The sequence below is a fragment of the Mus musculus genome, chromosome 1 (genome assembly GCF_000001635.26).
Source record: "Mus musculus strain C57BL/6J chromosome 1, GRCm38.p6 C57BL/6J".
NCBI classification, from domain to species: domain Eukaryota; kingdom Metazoa; phylum Chordata; class Mammalia; order Rodentia; family Muridae; genus Mus; species Mus musculus.
The window spans coordinates 178,912,028-178,934,297 of record NC_000067.6 but is presented as its reverse complement, the minus strand read 5'-3'; the positions used below and the strand labels follow the sequence as shown (position 1 = coordinate 178,934,297).

The 22,270-nt window shown below is 49.0% G+C and overlaps 1 protein-coding gene across 2 annotated transcripts in view; it reads right to left on the bottom strand.

Annotated features, from left to right (window-relative positions):
• Positions 1–1,440: 1,440 nt before the first annotated feature.
• Kif26b (kinesin family member 26B) overlaps positions 1,441–22,270 on the bottom strand; it is a 403,733-nt gene continuing 382,903 nt past the window's right edge. Inside the window, exons 11-15 of one of the 2 annotated variants that reach the window (NM_001161665.1) lie at positions 20,447–20,609; positions 16,122–19,536; positions 5,937–6,139; positions 5,304–5,454; positions 1,441–2,218 (exon numbers count right to left, since the gene is read on the bottom strand). In NM_001161665.1, coding sequence (NP_001155137.1) covers positions 2,070–2,218; positions 5,304–5,454; positions 5,937–6,139; positions 16,122–19,536; positions 20,447–20,609 — 4,081 coding nt within the window. In that variant the 3' untranslated portion in view covers positions 1,441–2,069. The remainder of the gene's footprint in view (positions 2,219–5,303; positions 5,455–5,936; positions 6,140–16,121; positions 19,537–20,446; positions 20,610–22,270) is intronic. The other variant, XM_006496865.3, reaches the window with a different exon arrangement.

Genomic DNA, 22,270 nt, shown 5'->3' with positions numbered 1-22,270 from the left:
CAAGGCCCTTCATAAGAAACAAAACAGAAGTATATTTCAAACCAGCAATCAAAACAGATGTTCAAAGTATTGGCACCCCTATGGGTGTAGAAGCTTCCAAGAACATTGCTGTTAAGCAGGTCCATGCACACATGTGTTATGAGGCTGAGGTGGGCCCTGAGCCCAGGACTCCTGCCGAATGGCACTGGGAGGAGCTGGAGAAGATCTGAGAAGGCTCTGCTTCTCTAGGAGACACACTTGTTAAAGCTACAAGATACACAGAAGGGGAAAGGGGCCATTCCAGAGCTCAGGCCATTCAATCAGCACCTTGGGACCCTTTTGCAGAAGAGTCAACTCTTAGGAATGTGCAAAGCAGGACTGAGTGACCCATGGGGCTAGCTTTTGGTCTACAAGGCTGACTTCTAAAACAGTCAAGCCGATGGCCTCATCTGTGCCCTGCTCTGTATCAAGGATCAGGTGCCACAGCACTCACATGACTCCTGTGTGATGAGTTCTGCTGGCCATGCATCGTGCTGTGCTGGGATGCAGGCGTCCAGCAAAAGGGCTGGTCCAGAAACACAGAGTTCTTTCTCTTTAGAGAGCATCTGGGGTCAAGGAGTTGGTTAGTGGGGCTGGCCCAGATGTGCCACACAAAGGTTGAGGATTCAGAGTCCTCTTTCCAAACCCCTGAGCTTGTGTTTGCACAGGCAGGCTGCAGAGGCTCTGGGAGAGAGAATTCTTGGCCCTCCTGCAATGCTCAGTTGTTCCAGAGGCCTGTAGACAATGCCTGACCATTCCATGCTTCAGTCCTATCTCCCTAACATGGTCCAATAGCCCTGAAAGGAGGAGGATAATTTGAGAATAAAGTCCTCAGGTTTTTGGGGGGGGGGGCAAGATCTAGATCTCCACTCTGCCCTATGTATGTGGGGTCTGGAATTTAGGGATGGGGTTTCTCTCTCTTTCTTAGGATACTAAGGTGGCAGGGACAAGCCATGGAGGCTTTAGGACAGGGGAGAGTTGGCCTCTTGCTACTGGACAGGACACTGGATGGCAGAAAACGATGCAACCCCAAGCCCGTGTGAGCCCAGAGAGTCGAAATGTAGACAGCCCCACTTTGCATCAGTGATGCCACAGTAAACAAAGAAATGGGACTCGGCTGCGGTTGCCCAAGCTTTCCAGCCAGTCTTTGGGCTAGAAAGGAACATGAGCTTGTGTTGAGAGCCACAAGCCCATGAAACAAACAGGGACAGGGGCTCACATCTCTCTTCCCCTTAAAGACATCTCTCCTTGTCACTAAAGCTCATGTGTACCTATTCCATGCCCAACCCTGGGTCTGCCAGCTGACCTGCCGCTTTGGAAGATAGTCTCTCCCATCACCTGTCCTTCCAAACCTCCCTGGGAAACACACCGGCTCATGCCAACGCGGTTTCCACGGTCTGAGTGGCCTTACCAGAAGAGCCATGAAAGACAGTTAACATTTATTCAGCTGCAATACCGATTAGGAGACATCACTACAAACACAACTTCTTAGAAACAAACAGCAAATCAGAAACAAGAGAAAAATACCAAGAGAAAACAAGCCGTCAATACATTTCAAAAACTGGGTTGAGTTTTCTGTTTTGTTGATTTCTTCTTGACTAGCACCATCTGGACACAAGAAAGTACGGACACAATGTTTGGATAATCATAAAGATTTGCAAGGCACTTAATCCATCATTCTGGGTCATCTTGTTGGTGTTTCGTTCTCCATGGTAATCCCATGTCACCCTCCCCTTTCCCACAGCCGCAAGGTAAGAGTCTCTTTGCTAGCGGTCCTATGTACAGAGTTCTTCAAGGTTCCTCAAAGTGCTTTCTCAGTCCCACGGGGCTTCCCATCATTTCCTCCTTCCACATGTTGGTGTCTGTACCTTTCTTTCCTATGGCAAACAAAGGAAACATCGCCTTTCGCTCCACGCTCACTCCAGACTTGCTACCAACCTTCATCCTCATCCTGTTGTCTTGGGTGTTGCCAGCACAGAGGGCTTGGGAGGGCGGTGTCCTGCTGAAGTCCTGGGGGAGAGAGGGCCTGATGGCTCAGAGCCCATCAGTCCTTATCGGCGCCTGGAGGTGATGTCAAAGCAGGTGATCATCATGAGATGGGCCTTGCAGAAGTTGACGCGGCTCTCCAAGCGCTCTGTCACACCCTCCAGTGCCTCCAGGTACTCCAGGGAATCCAGCTGCAGGACCTGCTCCAAGTCAACTGAAAGAGAAAGGAGCTCTTAGAGATGGGAGAGCTAACTGTAAGAAGGTCTGCCTCCCCCACCTCCTCTGGGCTAAGGGCAACTGAGTTGTGCCACATAAGCATCCCCTCCTGCCTGGCCCTCAGCCAGAGGAAGTGACACCCATTCTGGTTTCTAGCTTCTTAACATTCAGAGACAATTCTAAGGAACAGGGAGGTGGTCTAGAACTTCCGATGCCTACCCTCGCTGCCTCCAACACGGATCTTTGAGGCAAGAAACTCTTGGGATGCTAAGGCAGCAAGAGTCCCTTTCAGGAGTGATGAGTGACATGCATACCCCACCCTCCTAGAAAAAGGAGGTTCCTGTTTCCCATCCCTGTGTGATGTGTTGCTACCCCTCAGGCTGGGGGTCTTGATCTTGCCTTGTGTAACACAAGCTGGCCTCTAACTCTCAATACACCTGAAGTGAGCCTTAACCTCCCAGTCTTCCTGTCTCCTCTGCCTGAGAGCTGAGGTGCTCAGCAAAACCATGACCTGACCCAGCTTCACCAGGCTCACCTCACTGGTCACTGTGTGTGTGTGTGTGTGTGTGTGTGTGTGTGTGTGTACATATGATGTTTAAAAAACATGTACTAACAATTAAGACAACCTTTAGGCTCAAAACACAAATCGAGTCATATGGCCATTGTGTCTTGCATCGGGTGCAGGCCTATAGCAACAAAAGTCCTTGTGCGTTCCTTTCCTGAGGGGCAGGGATCTGGAGTTCCTTTGCCCCCATAATGGCTTGGCAGAGCCTGATCTCATTTTGAGGGGTGTTATAAAAGGTCTGAATGGGGAGAGCAGCAGGGAATGGACAGTAGTTGATGGGGGTGGGTAGCTTAGCAGGGACCTCACATTAAATTCCCAGCCGGGCAAAACTACCTCAGCCTGCATCGCTTCCTTAACAGCAACACAAGAGGAGGAAGTGGAGGGGTCCCTTCCCCTTCTTCTCCTATCCATCTTGAGTCACCAACAAGAAGAACATAACATAAATGTGACAGATGTGCAAAACCACACCCGATACAGAAACACGAGGGTCTGTCATGGAGTAGAGTTCTTTTAACAGGGGCAGCTATGCATGTAGTCCTCGCTCAAGGTTATATTGCTAATAAGCACTGTGGCTAGAGACAGACCCAGGGTCCCTCTACATCTCAGCTCAGTAAATTGAAACCAGAGCCTCACCCTATCCCAAGCACACCAGACACCCTCACAGGCTCCTCTGTAGAGAGGCAAAAGGAGGGGAAGCTAGAACTGGAGATGGAGCTCAGCCCATCGCATTGTTGTAGCATTGTCCACTACCCATCCGTCTTGAGAGTTAGCACTCAGTCTCCTTGATTTTTTTTCTTCTGATTCCTAGTTTAAATTTATCTTTTTAAAAATATCTGTATTTCTCCCTTTCATGTGACCTTCTGTTTTTTGTCTCAGCATCAAAAAAAGAAATACTACCAACCCTTGACATGTACCAAGGCAGGAAGAGAGCAATTGCACACTCCAAGCATCTGAGGCACATGTGCACGGGTGTGTAAGCTCATTCGCATCCCAGGGTTGGGGGGGAAGAAATTTAGTTTGGAAAATGATGGTCATTTTCAAGCCTGTCTTGGGCATAAGCTGCTTTTGAAAAATACAAGGATGGCGAAAATGAGGGTGCCACCTAAGGGGCCAGGATGGACCCAGGTGTCCATGAAAGACAAAGGAGAGAGCAGAGAAGAGGCATTGGGCGGCTTAGGTGTCAGTCAGATTTGGGCTCATCCTCATTCCCATGTTGGTCTCATTCTACTTGAGATGAAAATCCTGTTGGTGGGGGAGTTTGTATCTCTGCTCAAATCTCTAACCAAGGAACTAACCTTGTACCATGCAAACAGGCACTGAAGAAGTAGCTGCTGCCAGACTATCTAGTTGACTGAACTCTGGGATAACTGCATATATTCCAAGATGCCAAACTCCTCCTCTGGACCATGCAGCATAAACATTTGCTGCAGCCTAGAACCACCCTATGGGATGGGCATGACCACTCTTCTCTTTTATAGCAAGGAAACCAAGACCCAAAGTCAGAAAACACCTTACCCAAAGTTACACAGCCAGCACGTAGCAAAAGCCAGTATTGAAATCATGTCTGTGGGACCTTGAGCAGGGACATAGATGCAGCCCCAAATAGTAGGGCTCTCTATTTTCTCAGCTTCCAAGAAAGAGACGCTGTGAAGGTGGGTTTATTACTCTTGGTAAGCTAGTCAGGAGCCTTTCTTCACCTGTATCATCGTTTCCAGTCTGTTCTAAACCCAGCTCTTTGGAACACACATCCAAGCCTCTAGGCTCCATCTGTGAGATTCCTCACCAGCAGGGAGCACCAGGAGGGTGTGACTCGCAGGAGAAGGTGTTAACAAGAGGAGGTTGGAGGGAAGAGCTGGGCAGGAAAGTTGTGGAGAGAGCCTTTGTAAAGCTGCTGTTGTATTTTACCTACAGACAGACAAAGCCTTCCAGGATTGGTCCCATATCAGTGTTAATAGCCGGAGCAAAGTTAAGCCTTATTTTGAAGTAAATGGAATAGCTGGTAACAAATAAATTAGGGACAATCAAATCTATCTCTCAAAAAGAACAGCACCATTACAAATAGTTACCTGGTGGTTACTATCACCTGGGCTCTTGGCTTAATGGAATTAACCCAAGAGCTGGTCATTGGATTTTCAGGGTCACCAGGAACAGTTTGTGGGTGGCACATATTAGTCTATGAAGAGAGCTATAGTCCTGGTCCATTTTAGGCTAGATAAACCTCATGAGTCTATGGCTTAGAATCTTCTGCCAGGTGTAGGGAAGATAATACGTTTTGCTTTCAGGTGCTCTCAACTAAGACCCTCAAGTGAAAGTATCTTATACAGGAATTCTTACTAGCCCTCTGTTGCCCTGGCCTGATAGATAGAAGGATTGCTACTCTTTAGGACATCTCTATCCCACCAGCCCCATGCCTCGGATGCAAGCAGTCTCTGTGGCTGTCATCCTGGGTTAGGCTCCTAGATTGTGTTACTGGAGACCACTGTGATAGCAAAGATGGGCATGTGCCAATGGGTCTTACATTCACGAAGCCACTTGTTGGGGTCCAGCATCAGGTACTGCTTGGTCGCTTCTAGCTCCTTCATCAGCCACTCGTACTTGGCTCGGACTTCAGCGATTCTCTGCTGCCGATGTTCTAGGATTTTCAGCTTGGCATTGAAGCACATGACCTCCTGTTCACAGAGGAAGAGGTGGGCAGTAGAGAGAAGAAAAGCAGAGGGCCTTCCACTCTGACTCATCCCTGCAGCCACCTCCAGAGAGAAGGACTGTGGGAGGGGCGGGTGACAGGAGCCCAGGTTTCCAGAGGCATGATAGGATCCTGATGACCTCAACAGACAAGACGCCCAACTCCAGGGAGACTACTGTAGGCTGTACTAATCTAGAAGAACCATGGCTCCCCAAAATATCAGTCTGCACTCATGTGTGGAACCTCAGAACAAGGAGCCAGAAAAGTCCCTCAGAACTCAGGCTCACTAGCTTTTAAGGTGTTCCAGGAAATGAACACACAGGATCTACCAAAGTCTGTGGCTGGGACCAGAGCCCTGCCGCCCGCCATCCACTGGCCATCCCAGAAACCTGTGAAGGCCCTCTGGAAGTTCTATCCTTAGGGCGGAACCTGGGGGATCTATGACCCTTGAGGAGGAAGTGGCCTCACCTTGCTTGTAGCTCCTCGACGTCGCTGCAGGCGCTCCACGTCATCAATCTCATAGACTTTAATTTCGAATGGTTCCCCAAGGCTCCTCTGGGTGCTCCTCAAGGGGCCGTCCACCCAGCGGACCCCTGTGCTGCTGGCAGTTTTCCTCACAGGTGAGGGGGTATCGAGAGACAGTGCTGGAATGAGCCTCCGTCTCTGGGAACCTAATACAAAGAGAAGCCCCAGGTGATGCTGGCGAACTTGAATGTGAGGACTAGCATAGGGTCATAATGAACATCCCTTGTTAGCTGCTGTTATGATGGACAGCATCCCCCATCAGCCTTTGCGCCGTGTATGAGACCCTCCAGTTTCCCACCATTCCTTTGTCATCTTAACCCACCATTTGATTCATCTAGAGAAGATGAGCAAAAGCCTTACTTGACCTTTACAGCCACCACCCTCCAAGCATCCCTAGTAAAGAGTGTGCAGGAAAGGGCATGAGTCGGGTTGGCACAACCCGGAGAGGCTGGCTATTCCAATGAAATTAGAGGTGTCCTTGCTAGGGGAACAAGGTCCTAGTATTTGGTACTATACCTGGAAGACCACTGTAAACAATGAAGGTTGCAAACTGTTCAAGAAGCCTTCTACACTGAGGGAAAAGCGGCAAGCCGCAGCTGACCACTGCCATTCTCCTGTGTGTGTGTGTGTGTGTGTGTGTGTGTGTGTGTGTGTGTGTGTGTTTAGGTGTGGAACCTCTGGGCTCACACACAGCAGTAGAGTGCTCTGCTATCATTGATGGAGATTTTCTGTATAGAAAAGCATAATCCTGCCTGATGTAAGCCAAGCATCTCATTTAATCCCTGAATGAGACTAGACAGGTACAAAGATGGCAGGCAGTTTTTCTGAGGTCTTGGTATTTTCTTCCTGTGTGTGTGTGTGTGTGTGTGTGTGTGTGTGTGTGTGTGTGTGTCTGTTTGGTGCTCATGTACACGTGGACAGGTATCTGGTGGCCAGAGGTCATTCTTCAGACATCATGCACCTTGGTTTTGGAGACAGGCTCTCTCATTGGCATGGAGCTTTCTGAATAGATGGGGTTAGCCAGCCAACAAGCCCCTGCACCCCAGCACTGAGATCACAAGCACCCAACCTTTTCTTACTTTCTCCCTCCCTCTATCCCCCTCCCTTCTTCCTTCCTTTCTCTCTCTCTCTCCCTCTCTTTCTTTCTTTCTTTCTTTCTTTCTTTCTTTCTTTCTTTCTTTCTTTCTTTCTTTCTTTCTTCTTTCTTTCCCTTAATGCATGTTCTAGGGATTGAACTCATGTCCTTATATTTATGTGGCAAGCACTTGACTAAATATGCTACCTCTCTAGTCCCAGTATTCCTTATTTCACATATGTATGTATGTATGTATGTATGTGTGTATATGTATGTGTGCATGTATATATGTATGTGTACATATATATGTACATATAAATACAAATATAAACATATAAAGCACATATATACATATAAACATATACACATATTCATATGTGTATATATACAAATATATGTACATACATATATACATATATACACACATATGTATATATACATATACATACATATATACACATATATACATATATGTATTTTTTATGTTTTAAGGTTAAGAAAAACCAGAAAACACACACACACACATATATACACACACACAAACACATATATGCATATATATGTATGGCTTTTTTTCTATGTTTTAAGGTTAAGGAATGCCAGATAACAAATGATTTCCCCAATGGTGTTGTAATGGTTTAGATCTTAAGTATTTGCTGAAGGCCATGTATAAATAATCATGAATTGGTTGCTGGCTTGTTGACTTTTAGGGGTTGACAGAACCATTTCTAGAAGGTTGTTCCTAGGGGCAGAAAGTTAGGTCACTGGGCAATGTACACACTCTAAATGGCCAACAAATAGAGGGCACATGCTTAGCTTCATCAGCCAGCAGAGAAAGTCATACCAGAATTACACGGTGTGCTACTTTGCCCTAGTCATAGTGAGGCCCAGAGGGTGGGCGTGAGACAGCTCAGAGGGCACAGGTGCTGTCTGTGCAAGCTGGGAACCTAACACCACAAACTGTGACACATACATGCATACACACATGTCCACATGCATACTAAGAATCATAAGAGATTTAAATTTTATTAGTTAAAATTATTAGATTGTTAACTAGAAAAAAAACTTGTGGTGAGGATGTAAATTAGTAGGGACCCTGGCCTATTGTTTACAGGAAGGTAGATTGATATAGGCATTGTGAAGAACAGTGAAGAACAGTCTAAAAAAGATACAAGTAGATCTACTACATGATCTAACCATTCCACTTCTAGATAAGTATCCGCAGGGAGTGAAATATACTATGACATAGACACTTGTGTCCATGTTTATTAGAACACTGTTTGTAACAGCTAAGACATGGAACTGAACCCAGGTCCTCTACAAGATCAATGCATGCTTTGAACTGCTGAGCCATCTCTGCAGCCCAAGAAACCATCTTGTCTGCAATGCAGAGAGAGCCAAGGACTGAGAAGGAAAATATAAATCACAGTCTTTGGCCTCAGAGACAAGGAGCCAGAATTCTTCAACATGGACACAGAAGGCCAGGGTACAGGGCTGCTTCCTCACCACTCTCCGTCCCTGTGGACGTGACCCTATCACTTCCCTCTCCAGTGATCACTTTCTACAAAATACCCTCTGCATATTAAGGATTTTTTTTTGCACAGCCCTTATTCTTACCTTGTGTGATCATGCACACATGCACTTACTTACGTTATGCTGTCAATGAGGAATCTTTTCTATTCTCCCCTCCTAGCTACACAAACACACACACACACACACACACACACACACACACACACACCCTTCAATAAAGTGCAGGCAGTGATCTATGAGACCAAGGAACATCAACCCCAGGGGCAAAGCAAATGCTGTCTCTTAGGGTCTATCTAACACCTTTATATGGGAACAAATCAGATAATGGGCTGTTGTTTTTTAAAGCCTGCCCAAGCCAGCTGACTCCCGGCAAGCTGTTCTATTACTCTGTGTCTCAGCTCCAGCCTCTGTGAACTGGGAGCCCTGAAACAACACCAGAAAGGCAGGAGGCACAACTCTGACTGGTCCAGGGTGGAGTGAAGCAGAGTGTCCAAGAGGACCTAAGTCAGCGCTTCTTGCAGGTGGTAGGTACCCCTAAGTCATCCCTCTCCATTTGATCCAGGTTTTGATAAAACTGTTGCATTCATTATTTTTTCCTTGATGGAAGTAACTTAAGAAGGAGGAATTCGCTTTGGCTTCTGTTCCAGGGTATATAGTAGAGTCTCCATCATGATGGAGAGGCACAGTGGTGGCCTGGCTTTCGTCTATGGTGGCAGGATGTAAGGCAGCTGATTCATCTCATGATGAAGAAGCAGAGGGTGCTCTAGTAGAAATCAGGCCACGCCCAGCCATCCACTTACTCCTAAACATTCTCCCAAGACATTGTTAGCAGTTAGGAACCAAGTCTTTAAATGCACAAGCTAGTGGGGGGGACATTTCAAATTTAAATGATAATTTGCATGGTCGGATCATAGAGAAAGTGAAGCCTTCTCCTCACTTGTTGAGACAAGGCAGAAAATACCCCCTTTAAAGAGGAAGTAGTAGAATGTGTGGGTGAGGGTGTTTCTCGGTGTCTGGGCAGAGCTAGGTGCCCTCAAGACAGACTTGGGCAATGTCAAGACGAGTCTGTTTGCAGAAGAACAGAGGCAGAACCGAGTGGGACGATGTATTCTGTATTCATTACCTACTGCTGTGTAACAAATGAGCCCAATCTCAGCAGCTGAAACCTCCATCATTTAACTCACAAAACACCCTGTGAATCCTGCACCTAGAGCATTAGTGGCTTCAGGACATTTCAGAGGCAGAGAGCATGCCTTCCATTACTCACAAGGGCAGCAGAAGCAAGCCCTTGCTGCGCCATGCTGCTGTGAGAGAAACTTGGGCCTGGCATCTGAGCTGGTCCACACACATAAGATTTCTGGGATTTTCTTCTTGGTTCACCATCACCACCTCAGAAGTAGTATTTTCAACTTTTGCTGAACTCAATTTTTTCCCTGATGTCTTCCTTCTAGGCTGCTGGTGAGATCTAGGGTAATGTCAGCAACAGAAAGCCACAGGAAGTAGAAAATCCAAGCTAAGTAGAAGTCTTGCAGTGCCCCACTGCAAGCTGCCCCTTCATCAGCTGGCACATGGTCAACATGTAGACATCTGGTATGTAAAAACACTTGGGTTGATAATTGTTCACCTAAGTTTGTGTCATGAGTGGGCCAGGATTGGTTTAAGAAATTTATCTCTTATACTTATTTTCTTTGGTATGTTTGCATATATGTGTATGTAAGCATGCTTGTGTGTGTGTGTGTGTGGGGGGGTACACATGTATGTGTTTGTGTACATGTTTGTGCATGCACAAGGAGGCCTGAAGTCAACCTCAGATGTTACTCTTCAGGTATCACCCACCCTGTGTTTTTTGAGATGGGATCTCTCACTGGCTTGGAACTCACCAAGTAGGCTGGCCTGAGCCAAGGCCTCCTGGATGACTGAAGATAGCAACTATACAGTCAGTTACAATGGTCTGACCAAACTTTTCAATCCTCTAGATCAGTGGATCTCAACCCATGGACTGGGACCCCTCTGAGGGTCAAAGGACATTTTCACAGGGGTCATCTAAGACCACCTGAAAACACAGACATTTATATTACAATTCATAACACTAGCAAAATTACAGTTATGAAATAGCAACAAAAATGATTGTTTGGTTGGAGGTCACCACAACATGAGGACCTGTATTAAAGAGTCCCAGCATTAGGAAGATTGAGGACCACTACTCTAGATGGAGAGGCAGAGCTTTGCTAGGGCTCACCCAGTTCCCTCCTGACACAGCCTGGTCCACTTCATATCCTCTGTGATTCTCACTCTGTCCGCAAGACCCTGGCATTGTCTGCTCTATCACATCTAGGGATCTAATTTATAAAGCTTCCTGTGTCATAGGGCAGTCACTTTTTTGTCTTCTCTTGACCATATATTCAAGCTTTTCCCCTGGTCTTTCTCTTCTATGGGTAGGTTCATTCACCACGGTCTCTCTCTTCTGTGACCAGGTCCTGTCACCTTGTCCCTTTCTCTCTATATCTAGGTTGAGTCTCTTAGAAGCACTCTGGCAACCTCCAGCTCCCTTCCCCTGTTTCCTAGAAACAGCCACTATGATTCTTGATCTCATTACAACAAAATCAGGCCACACCCCTGAGAATCAGATCATCATCAGAGCCAGTCTGGGGCACTTCCAGTTCATTGAGGGTCCTTAGTCACAGACACCTGTATAGTGCTGAGAAATGGGGTATAATTCACGACAGGCAGCCAATGGCAGCCTATTGGGCTGGCCTATCCAATGTCAATGTTTATTCAACAGTAAGAGAAGGAAGGATAGTGTTTGGTACACAATAAAAACAAAACCAACCAACAGACAACCAAAAACCAGCAGACTAGAATACACTTAAAACTATATTTAAAACACTTATCACCAATAGGACAAAATATGCTAAAGCTCTCGATAAGAAACAGGAGACACATTTTCAGGCTATACTGCCAGCCACCAATTACCAATCAAAGAATCAATCAGTGATACCTAGTGGCACTCTGTACCTTATCAGTACTAGATACCAAGCAGGTATTGCAGAAATCTATGGCTAGGCTGGCCCTGGCATGAGTGTAGCTTATAACCAACGTGGCTTCTCTTCAGGCAGCCTCTCCCTCTAGCCCAAGTTTCCCAGATGCTGGTAGCAGCTAGCCAAACCCCCTGCAATGGGAATGAACTACCTTCAGAGCAAGGTCCCTGTCAATTCTCAGACTTCCCCATCAAACAAAGAGACGGCAAGCAAGGGCAAGAAGGTGCAAGGGTAACCCACAGTACAATGCAAGGGATCAGATAGTGAGATAAAAAGGACTTCAGAGGGATGTGGCAGGGTTAAACATGGGGGCTTGGTTGGTGCAGTGATGATTTATATTCTCTTAGCAACTTAGATGCCTACTGGCTGGGCAGACACTACTCCCCACCCAGCCAGGTTATCATCACTCTAACTCAGAGCTCTAGGCTGCACAGTTTTGTGCTGCCTACCACAGAGGGCTGGCTAGGAACTGTAGAGAATCAATGAAAATCTACTCACAGAAGTTCCTCTTGAGAGTCTGTAATGACTCCATTGCTGACTCCGCTATATCATGTGCTCTCGGTATATAGAATGCATCTGTGTGTTCTTGTTACATTTCCCACATGCTCAAGGGATAACATCACCCGGCTTTACATTTTCTATGCTCTCACTGTGCTCCTTGAACATTCCCTCTGAATGAACCCCAATATGAATGAACCCTACTTTGAATAAACCCAAGATAGGCCATGCTCTTGCTGCTCCAAACCTGGGCTCCCATGATTTATTTTCTCAGCCTCCAAAGCCCGTATGAGCAGCAGCATCCTTCAGGACCAGGCCTTTCCCCAACAGCCTTCTGCAGTTGCCTTGATTTGCAGGACTTTGCCTATGGCAAAAGCATCCTTCTGCTGGCTGCATTATGGGCTCAGCCACATGGCAGTATGTCTCTGTTCATTGTCCTCTCTCTGGACATTTCACACTTCTCATGGTTGTCTTAAACTCTGTGATGCTGCCCCTCCTACCATAAGTATGGGGATGCCTGATCAATGGCCAACACTTGCTGCAGTTTTGATTATGGGTGTTTTATCAATGTTTTAAAGGTGTGGTCTGCAGAGTGACACTGGTGGGAAGTGGTGGAACCTTTGGGTGGTGGGACATAGTGGGAGGTCTGGGTCACTGGGCCCATGACTTTGAATGGAACTATGAGAATCTAGCTTTATTCCCTCTTTCCACTCCCAATCATCATTGCTCTACTACGCATGCCTTGCTGGGTGTGCTGCCTCACTACTGGCCCCAAAGCAACAAGGTCAACTGGCCATGACTGAGCCCAGGAGCTAAAGCCTTTCTTCTTCCTTCTCCCTCTCCTTCTCCTGCTTCTGCTTCCTCCATCTCCTCCTCCTCCTCCTCCTCCTCTTCCTCCTCCTTGTTTGTTTTTTTGAGACAGGGTTTCTCCGTGTAGCCCTGGCTGTCCTGAAACTAGCTCTATAGACCAGGCTAAGCTTGAACTCAGTGCTCCACCTGCCTCTGCCTCCCCAGTGCTGGGGTTAAAGACCTGTGCCACCACCACCTAGCACCTTACTCCTTTCTAAGTTGATCATCTCAGGCATCCTTTTATAGTAATAAAAAATTGACTAATACAACAACCTACAATAAAGTTCATTCACACGGGGTTTCCCTATGGAAAGGATGTCATACGATTACTTTTGGTTTCATAATAATAATGTGCCCAGCAGAAGGACCCTGGCCATTATCTATCAAACTCCCATACATAAGAAAATTGAGGCTCAGAAAGGCTAATTAAAGTCAAATAGCTCATGACCCCAAGCTTAATCTTTCCACTATAGCATGCAGTAAGCCCAGGCTCATTCAACAACGTGGAGCTATAGGCAGTGGCTTGTATGGTGGCGACATCCAGATGTGTGATCATCTCTGCTGTTACATATGCATCACACAGAATCTGAGAGCTCATGGCTATTTCCCAGTGACACAATTATAATTCTTTTTCAGTCAGAAAGCAACTAAATCATTACAATTCTCCAAACGCAAAACAATCACAGATGAAACATAACTGCCTACCCTGCAGTTCTAAATCCCAGACGTCTCCTGTGACTGAGGACTGGCCGGCTAGGTAGGAAATTCCTTTGAGGAAGCCTTATGGCTTCTTTTAAAGAAGTTGTTTGTGATTTATGTTGATCACGTCTGACGGCCAGCATTTCTCTTAATAATAATCATAAATAAGGCAGACAAGGTCACCTAACCTGAAATGAGCAAGTCTTCCCTGCGGTATCTATCACAGAGCCCTCGGTCTATGGTGGCTGCGGTGGCTGCGCACAGAGGTCTGATGCTCGGGACACTCCATATTAAATCCCGTCTCCAGCACCTTCCCTGGCATTTTTATGACACACCATTTTCCTTCAATAGCCTTCTAAGAGGAGTCCCTCAGAGGGCAGCAGTTATGACTGGAGTCAGCCCTGAGCAAGGACATGTGTGGAGCCTGCTACCTCTCTCCGAGCTGTCTGTCATTCTCCACACTGTTGTTCTCTCTCCCCATCCATTCCGTGGCTTCCCTGCTTCACTCCAAACCGACACATTAAGGAGCCTTGACTAGAAAGTTGAAGACGGTGGAAGAATAAAGTAGCTGGGTAGCGACACATTAAATTAGAAAACAGAAGCTCGCTCCACCAGGAAAGCGTGAGCGAGCCTTGAAGCAAATGCTATACTGTTCTCCGGGCTTTGAAGACCAACACGGAGTAGACAGTAATGACAATGCCTGTCAATCAAGTACTAGGAAGGCCAGCACAGTTATTTTCCATGAAGGCTGGTATACATAAGGTATTTAGTTATTTTCAGTAACTAACATCAGTACATTTCAGGGCCCCTGGCCTGGGGGATAGGTCACAGTGCCTGCCCTGACACACTCAGCAGCTTGTCACTTTTACCTCCTTCTAGGGGCTGGGGCAGGAGGTGTGTGTCTTCTGAAAAGCCTGTTCCAAGACAGGGATGAAATAAGACAGATTAGAAATGCACAGCTAGGAAGTGCAGATGCCAGTGTGGCAGTAGCCACAACAGTCCCTGAGCTTGCCCGGAATGGAGTGTCCTCGCTGAAGCCTTGTGCTGTGATCTGCAGAGCACCGCACAGATGGATGGACCTCTTATATCACGGCAGATGGGGATGGGAAACCACAAGCTTAGGTAGTCCCCGGAGATTGAATTCTTTGATCCAAGGAAGACAAATGGTTTATGATGGACATTGCTCTCAGCCCTTATGTGGGCTGGTCCATTGCAGAGCTCCATGTGTGTGTGTGTGTGTGTGTGTGTGTCACATCTGGCAGGAAACAGGCAAAAGCAACCCCACGGCAGGTTGTAAAGGCCCAAGGATGGTTCCTGTAGCAGCTGCTGGGGGAGAGGGACCCGTTTCTGCATGTCACCCCATCTCTTGATCCTGACTAGGCTGATGGCATTGACATGCAGGGTAAAGGATTCAGAGCTCTCAATTGCAGAGCCTGGCTGTGTATGGAAGATGGTAGATATCCAGGCAAGGCCAGGCCAGCAGGGCATTCTGTTCTGCTGCCCTCACTCAAAGGAGTGCAGAAGTGTACACAGGGCAATTGATTTGATTTTATTAAGAAAAAAAATCAAAAGTTCTTGCACTAAAGAACTTATAGGGACCCTTTCTTTAGTATCTAATGAAAAATGACATTTCAGATAAAATTCTCATGGCATCTATATTATTCTTAGTACCCATGCCTCTGTCTCTACCCACTTTCTTCTCTCTGTCTTTTAAATTCGCCTGCTCCATGGTATCCGGGCCACCCTCTCTGACCTTGGTCTTCTTTTTGCCCAACATAACTTACTATCACATGCCTACCCCAAATTCCAAGGGATATATTAGTAGCTCAGGCATGAGGTGTTGGGCATATGTACCTTCTGACCCCATATTTCTGGAGATGGCCAAGTCCCCCTACACACAGGTAGGCAGCATGGTGCATGGCATATATTGCCTAACACTTGGGGAGAGGCACTGCAGGACCCACTGCAGGTGTGTCTATAACTGTCACCAATGTGTTTGGGGTAGGAATGGAGAAAGGCTATCTCCCATCCCACTTTCGATGAGACAAAGTGCCCTATGTCCCTGAGGGCAGTTTCCAGGGTCTTGGAGGCCACCAGCTCCATATATAGGCGTCTGTAGCTACTAGGTCAGAAGGGTTGGGAGACTCAGCCTTTGAATGGCAGCGTGAAGGCAGAGATAAGGGTAAATGGAGGAAGCAAGGACCAGCTTTCTGCCTGGCACCTCCACAGCGAGTATCTCCTGGCATCGAGTAGAAAGTCTCTGGGGGTTACGTCCTCAGCCAAGGTCTCTGGTATCAGGACACTGAGGAAAGTGAGCACAAGACCCCAGATCTAGTATCTAGACCAACCCCTCCCCCATGGCTGGTCGAGAACAGGGGAGGTGAGGGTCCAGAAGCCTGATGCCTCTGTCCCCCCCAAGCCATGCCAGGTACCCACCTGAATTGGACCTTTTCTTTTGGTTTTTGAGGCTCCTGCATCTCCCTCCCACGGAGCTGCTGTTCTCGCTCATGGAGTCCTGGGCTGAGGATGCACTGCCGGTGGCCTCGCTGTCTCTCATCATGCTCTCGTAGCCACTGCTGCCTCCGCTGTGGTAGAAGAGGGCAGTCTTCCCCATGGCAGGTGGTAGCTCCCCACTCAGGACACTGCTGTTATCACTACCGTGCCCGCTGCTGCAGCGGTGCGGCTTCCTCGGAGGGGTGATCTTGCTGTAGGGCGAGGGCAGCAGGTGGGCGGCTGCGGGCTTGTCCTCCGAGGGAGCCCCACTGCGCTCTTCCGCCTCTGCCCGCAGCTGTGCACTCCTCGGGCCCGCACTGCCCTGGAGCAGCTCCGAAATGCGCCCGTTGACCGCTCTTAGCGGCAGTTTGGAAGCCAGCCCAGAGCCCCGGTTCCTGCTGAGCGACTGGGTGGACCAGGACATGTGTTTCCCGCTGGGCGGTAGGTTGGAGCTCTGGCCCACAGACTGTGGCAGGGACTTGGTGGAGAAGCTGAGGGTTTTGGTGGTGGAGGTGGACAGGCTGCTGCGGGATTTAGGACTGGCCAGCAGGAGCTTGCTCACTGCAGAGATCTTAGACTGGCTGGCCTTGGGAGAGGCCCCTGTGGACTGAGTGATGCCACAGCTGGGTGGTGAGGCGCCAGTGCTGCGACCCAGGCTCCTCCCAGTGCGGGGCATGGTACTATCTTTGCCGGCATGCATGCGGGAGCTCACCGACGACAGGCTTTCGGCCCTCTCCAACGACAAGCATTCGTAGTGGCTGACTGTTGTCCTGCCAAGAGAGTTGCTTCTGCTGGCCAGCTGTTCCAGCTTGGCGCTGAAGAGCTTACTGCTGCTACTGACATCCTTAGTCTTGCCGTTGGACTCATCAGGGAAGCAAGCCAAGAAGGTAGCTGGCTGGTTCAGGGGGCTGCTGGTGTTGCTGCTGCCACCACCGTGTTGAGGGCTGGCCCTGTTCTTCTGGTCCAAGCTAGACTTGCGGACAGGAGGCAGAGGCGGGGTCCCTTTGGGCCTTGCCAGGACGCAATGCTTGGGTGAAGCAACTTTCCTCTCTAGGGTTGTCTTCGAGGATGGGATGCCCGAAGCAGCACTGAAGCCATTGCTGTCTGCCAGGCAATGGTAGAAGCTGTCCAGCTCCTCGTGCCTGTCAGCTTTCTGAAATGCCCTTGGGAGGCTGCTTGACTTTAGGTTTCGGTTGACATGGAGGGGACTTTGGGCCACCAAGCCAGGCAGGGCCATCTCACAGCCATCCACGACTCTCCTAACGTTATCAGTCCCTTGAAAGGCGGCTGCCTCTGAGCTGCTGCTGCTCAGCCTGTTGCCTGAGCTGGGCCTGCCATCCAGTTCCTGCTCTGACTTACCTTCAGTCTTCAGGGAGCTTGGGAGCGGCTCACACTTAACCCCTTCCTCGCTGGAGTAAGCGTTCTCCCTTTTCACCTCTTCTTCTCGTTTAAGCCAAGGATCCTCAAATTTCATCTCTCTCCTTGTACTGGGTTCCTTGCTTTCCTGGGCCTGGGATGCTTTGGGGCTCACCTTTGGGGTGGCAGTGGAGGACTCAGGCTCTTGCACGTTTCGGGGGCTCATGGCGATGCAGGGGTAAACGGTGATGTTGGTCTTCATGGGGATGTACCCTTCGCAGCTGCTCAGGCTGGCTGTGTTGGAGATGGTGACCATGGCCTTGCCCACCGTTGAGATTTTGCAGCCTTTGATGGGAGCGGCTTTGTTGCCAGACTCTTCCCCCATCTCAGATAAGATGAGCAGGTTGTCAGGGCCCACCTCGGGCTTCTCTCTGCACACCACTGCCGTGTTCTGGATGCTGCTGACAAACTCCGAGGCTGGGGGTTCTGCCATGGCTTCCCCATGCCCAAAGCACGTCTGGGCTATGAAGCTGTGGCATGACTGCTCGCCATCACTGCCCGCGCTCATCTCGCTCAGCCAGGAGCTGATGGAGGAACGCCGGCTGCCCGCGTCCCGAGCCTTCTCATCCAGGCCCAGCTTTGGGAGAGGCAGGAACTGCGTGATGCTCACCTCGGAGACGGGGGCCATGCTGGAGTAGCACTCCAGATCCTCGCTGATGCTGCTGATGATGCTGACGGGCCGGGAGCCTGAGGCCAGGGCCTGCACGGAGCAGTCACTGTTGAAGCTGATGATGCTGGTAGGGCGTCCACTGTCGAGCACCCCGCTGATGGTCAGCTCCTCCACCAGTGTGAAGACCAACTCATCCTCACCATTCAGCTCCAGGGGCTGTTGCACAGTCACCATTGTGGTGCTCAGAATCTCCTTCTTAGAGTCCGCTGGAGGGCCTTCCTGGTCCTCACCGTCAACTAGAGTTCCGGGAAACCCTTCGCTCCCGGCAGACATGGATTTCTTCAAAACCTGGGGACTCATTCCAACTGGGGGAGTGCGCACGTCGGGCTGAAGCAAGGATTCACTGGAGACCATGCCAGAGTCCTTGCTCAGGGAAGGTGGTGGGGCAGAGGAGGGCAGGACCCCCTTCTGGGTGTAGACTTTGCACCTCTGAGAGGGAGAACTGGGAGGTTTGTACTCTGAGGTCTTGGACAGACTGGCAATGCCTAGCCTCGGGGAGCCCATGGGTCTGGGCTTGCCCTCCACGAAGCCACATGAGTTCAGACTCTCCCGGCTGCTCTGGAGACTGGGGCTCTGTGTGAGCTGGGAGGTACTGTGCTGGCTACTGCTGCCCGGGATGCTCCGTGGTGAGGCTGGACTGGGGCTGCTGCTGCGTGTCACAGTAGGGGCAGGGGACCGATTCCGCTGTGCCTTGGAGGCTGGAAGCTCTGTGCCTTCCCTCTCGGTCAATTGGCCATTGTCTGAGCCGTTATCTTCCTTTTCAGACTCAGAGGGTGTGTCTGGCCCCACTGCTTGGCTTAAAGGAGCACATCTGCCAGCTTGCTCCGGCCCGAACTGGATGGGCAGCTCTTCGAAGGGAAACTTACTGGGTTCTTCGCTGCCATCTATGCAATCTAGTCTTTCCTGCAGCTCAGCAAACGTATTGCACTTCAGACAGTCCCTTTCTGACTTGCTGGCTGCAGCCTCTGCTGCCTCCCCCGGCCGGCTGTCACCTCTGGTCTTCTGTAGGGCTGGCACAATGGGCACAAAGTCTGGGGGCCCCTCATTGTCAGTGAGTTCCTTGTCAGACAGGGCTGTGCCATTGGGCCCGATGTAGATGACGGTGTCGCAGGACTGCTCACTGCTGGAGGAGTAGTCAGGATCACTGGACAGTGGGGCAAGGGGGAATTCTGGATCCACCGGAGCCCGGGCATGGAAGGGTCTCAGCTGGGTGGGCCTGCGCATTCTGCCTTCCTCACAGGAGCTTTCTCCCCCAGAGGAGCTTGATGTGTACTGCAACGTGGACGAGAGAATTGTTAATGGGGAGTCCTTTTGAGATAGCCTTCCCTCCTAGGAAGCCTGTGTCATACTGCAGGCCCAAGCTGCTGACTGGCGCTAGGGTCTTGAAGACCAGCCTGCAGAGGGGCTGGCACTCACTGGACTATGCCAGAATACCTTCCTGTCCTATTCCCTGGGTATGATAATTCCCATTTGCACACTAATGTATCAGTCTGCTTGGGAAAGGTAGCGACCTATCCAGATCCCACCTGACTTCCTCAAGACTATTCCCCTGCCTCAGAACACTGGTCATGAAGCCTTGCCTTTTTATATACATAAAAGGCGTATACAAAGGAGGAAGAAAGGGAAGTCTCAAGTATTGAGTTGGCTCAGAAATGTGATTTTCTCAAACACTGATGCCATTTGACTGCGACCCTGGCTTTGCTTCTGCCCAAGGAAGTCAGCCTACTGACATCTGCCAACACAATGCAGACACAAGGACACTGACACAAGAACCCACCGGCTGCAGGCTCCTGGGCATGCAGGGGTGGCAGAACCGCATGGCGGGGAGGGGTGAGGTATTAGCCATCCTTTCTGGAGCCAGATTGCTGGCTGCACACCTCACCTCTGTGACCGTGGAGGAGCCTGATTCCTTCCCACCCCTGGGACATTTTTCATCTTATAGCGGCAATCTACTAAAGTGGTCTCTGTCAGCGGTCAGGGTGGGTGACCCGTGACAGCATCAACCATGAAAAGGACACTCAACTTTCTCCCGTGTTGTTGGAAGGCTTTCCTGTTCTGAGACAGGGGCTGCAGCAGCCACGTTTGCACAGTCCTTGGTGTTCAGAGAATGGCGAGACTGATTGGCTCTTTGTGATTTGGCTCTTGTCCCCAGTGTATTCTCCCTCCCATTAAGAGCCCTTACCTTGGTCTTCTTCTTCTTCATCCTTAAGACTCTCGACGCGATCTGGATGGTGGACAGGGTCTCCGCGTAGCTGCTGGCTGCGGCCGAGATGTGTGCGATCATGGTGGTGCGACAGTTCACATTCCCCAGAGACTCCCTCAGAAGCATGGTGAGCTTGCTCTCCCTGCCAAACAAAGTGGATTAAGGCTGCATTAGTGGGCCATGCCTCATGCTGGCTGTCAGGGCAGGACTTCAGGTTTGCATGTGGCTATTTGGTTGTGGGTGGTGTTTTCTTCCTCTTTTTTTTTTTTTTTTTTTTTTAATGGCATACTAATTAGCATTGCTTTGCAGCATGGGGCTATTTGCAGTTGGCAGCTGAGCAAGTGCTTCTAACTCCAAGGATGGGATTCATGCAAACACCTCCCTTGGCACTTCTGTCCTGGCCGCGATGGGCTATTCTAGTGTATCTGTTTGTGTGCATATGACATAGCACATAATGAGGCCTGGGAATAGAAACAAGGAGAGGGGATCAGAAGAAAATGGCTTTGTGACCAGCAATCTGGCATGCTATCTGCACACATAGCCCTTCTCAGCGAGTTTCTGCACACAGGGCAATCCCTGTAATAGAGACAGCATGCTGTGAACCTGCACTGAAGTCCCACGTGTTTACAACACATGGGAAATCCCCCTTATAGCACAGAGGCATGCTACTGCCATTGTCTCTCAACCCTGCCATTGCAGCCTGTAACACTGAAGGAAAAGACGTTGGTATTACTGATAAGCAGAGAAAGACACGGCCCAAATAGTCACTTAGCAACAGGAAGCAGAACTTTCCAGAAAGGCTACCCCTGGGAACTTTGCAGTTGCTATGTGGAACCACTATCCTGGTTAGTGATAATAAGGCCCAGGGCACCTCTGATGGTTTCTAGGCTCTTTGAGAATTGACCTGAAGGAATGGCTCATAGTCCTTGTTCTGTCCTTGCTCTAATGAGATCCTGCCATGTTTTTTTAAGGGTTCTGCTCCTCGAATTCTCCCCATGCAGGCACCTGCTGGGTGAAATATGTCTCCTCCCTGGAGCACCCCACCTGAGGCTGGGAGAACCTCTGGCTACATTTCATGTTCAGATGATGTGTTTCAATCTCAGAATGTCCTTCTCAAGTCCAAGTCCCTACAGAATCCCCTGGAGAGGGACCATCAGCTCAACAGACTTCATGTGAGATCCTGGTCACTGCCAGCAGAGATTTTTTTTTTCTCATGTGACTTATGTCTGGCTTCGGGGAAGAAAGATGGTGGGTTTTTTTTTTTTTTCCCCTACCTGGGACCAATTAAGGTGCTCATTTGGGAATGATGGGCTAGTGTGTTCCAGTTTCAGAGCAAATTGTAAATATACCAGGGCAAAAGAATCAGGAGATAGAAGTGGTAAAAGAAAAGGGAGGAAGTGTGGGGGTATCTGATCACATTTAACTCCCCTCAAAGTATACTCTGCAGGGATGTCTCAGGAAGGGGGTTGGGGGCCAGTCTTGACTTAGCAAAGATAGTTTATCTGAGTGAACCACAGGAAGTAGAAGATGGATTCTGTTTGGATTAGGCTATGACCATATGCAGTTAACTCTTATAATTCATGATAGTTATACACTATAAAGTACCCATAAACAGCAATTTATGGGATCCTGAGGCATGGCTGGCAGAGGGAAACACAAAGTTAGAATTCCTGTGAACCTTTCTGGGAAAATGACAGTTTGGTCAAATGTCAATAGGGTACCCTGTTTTAGGTGACTTTTCTATTCAAAGTCATCTGGGATTTTTAAAAAATGATGTTTATATCATATTTCTTTATGATAAAA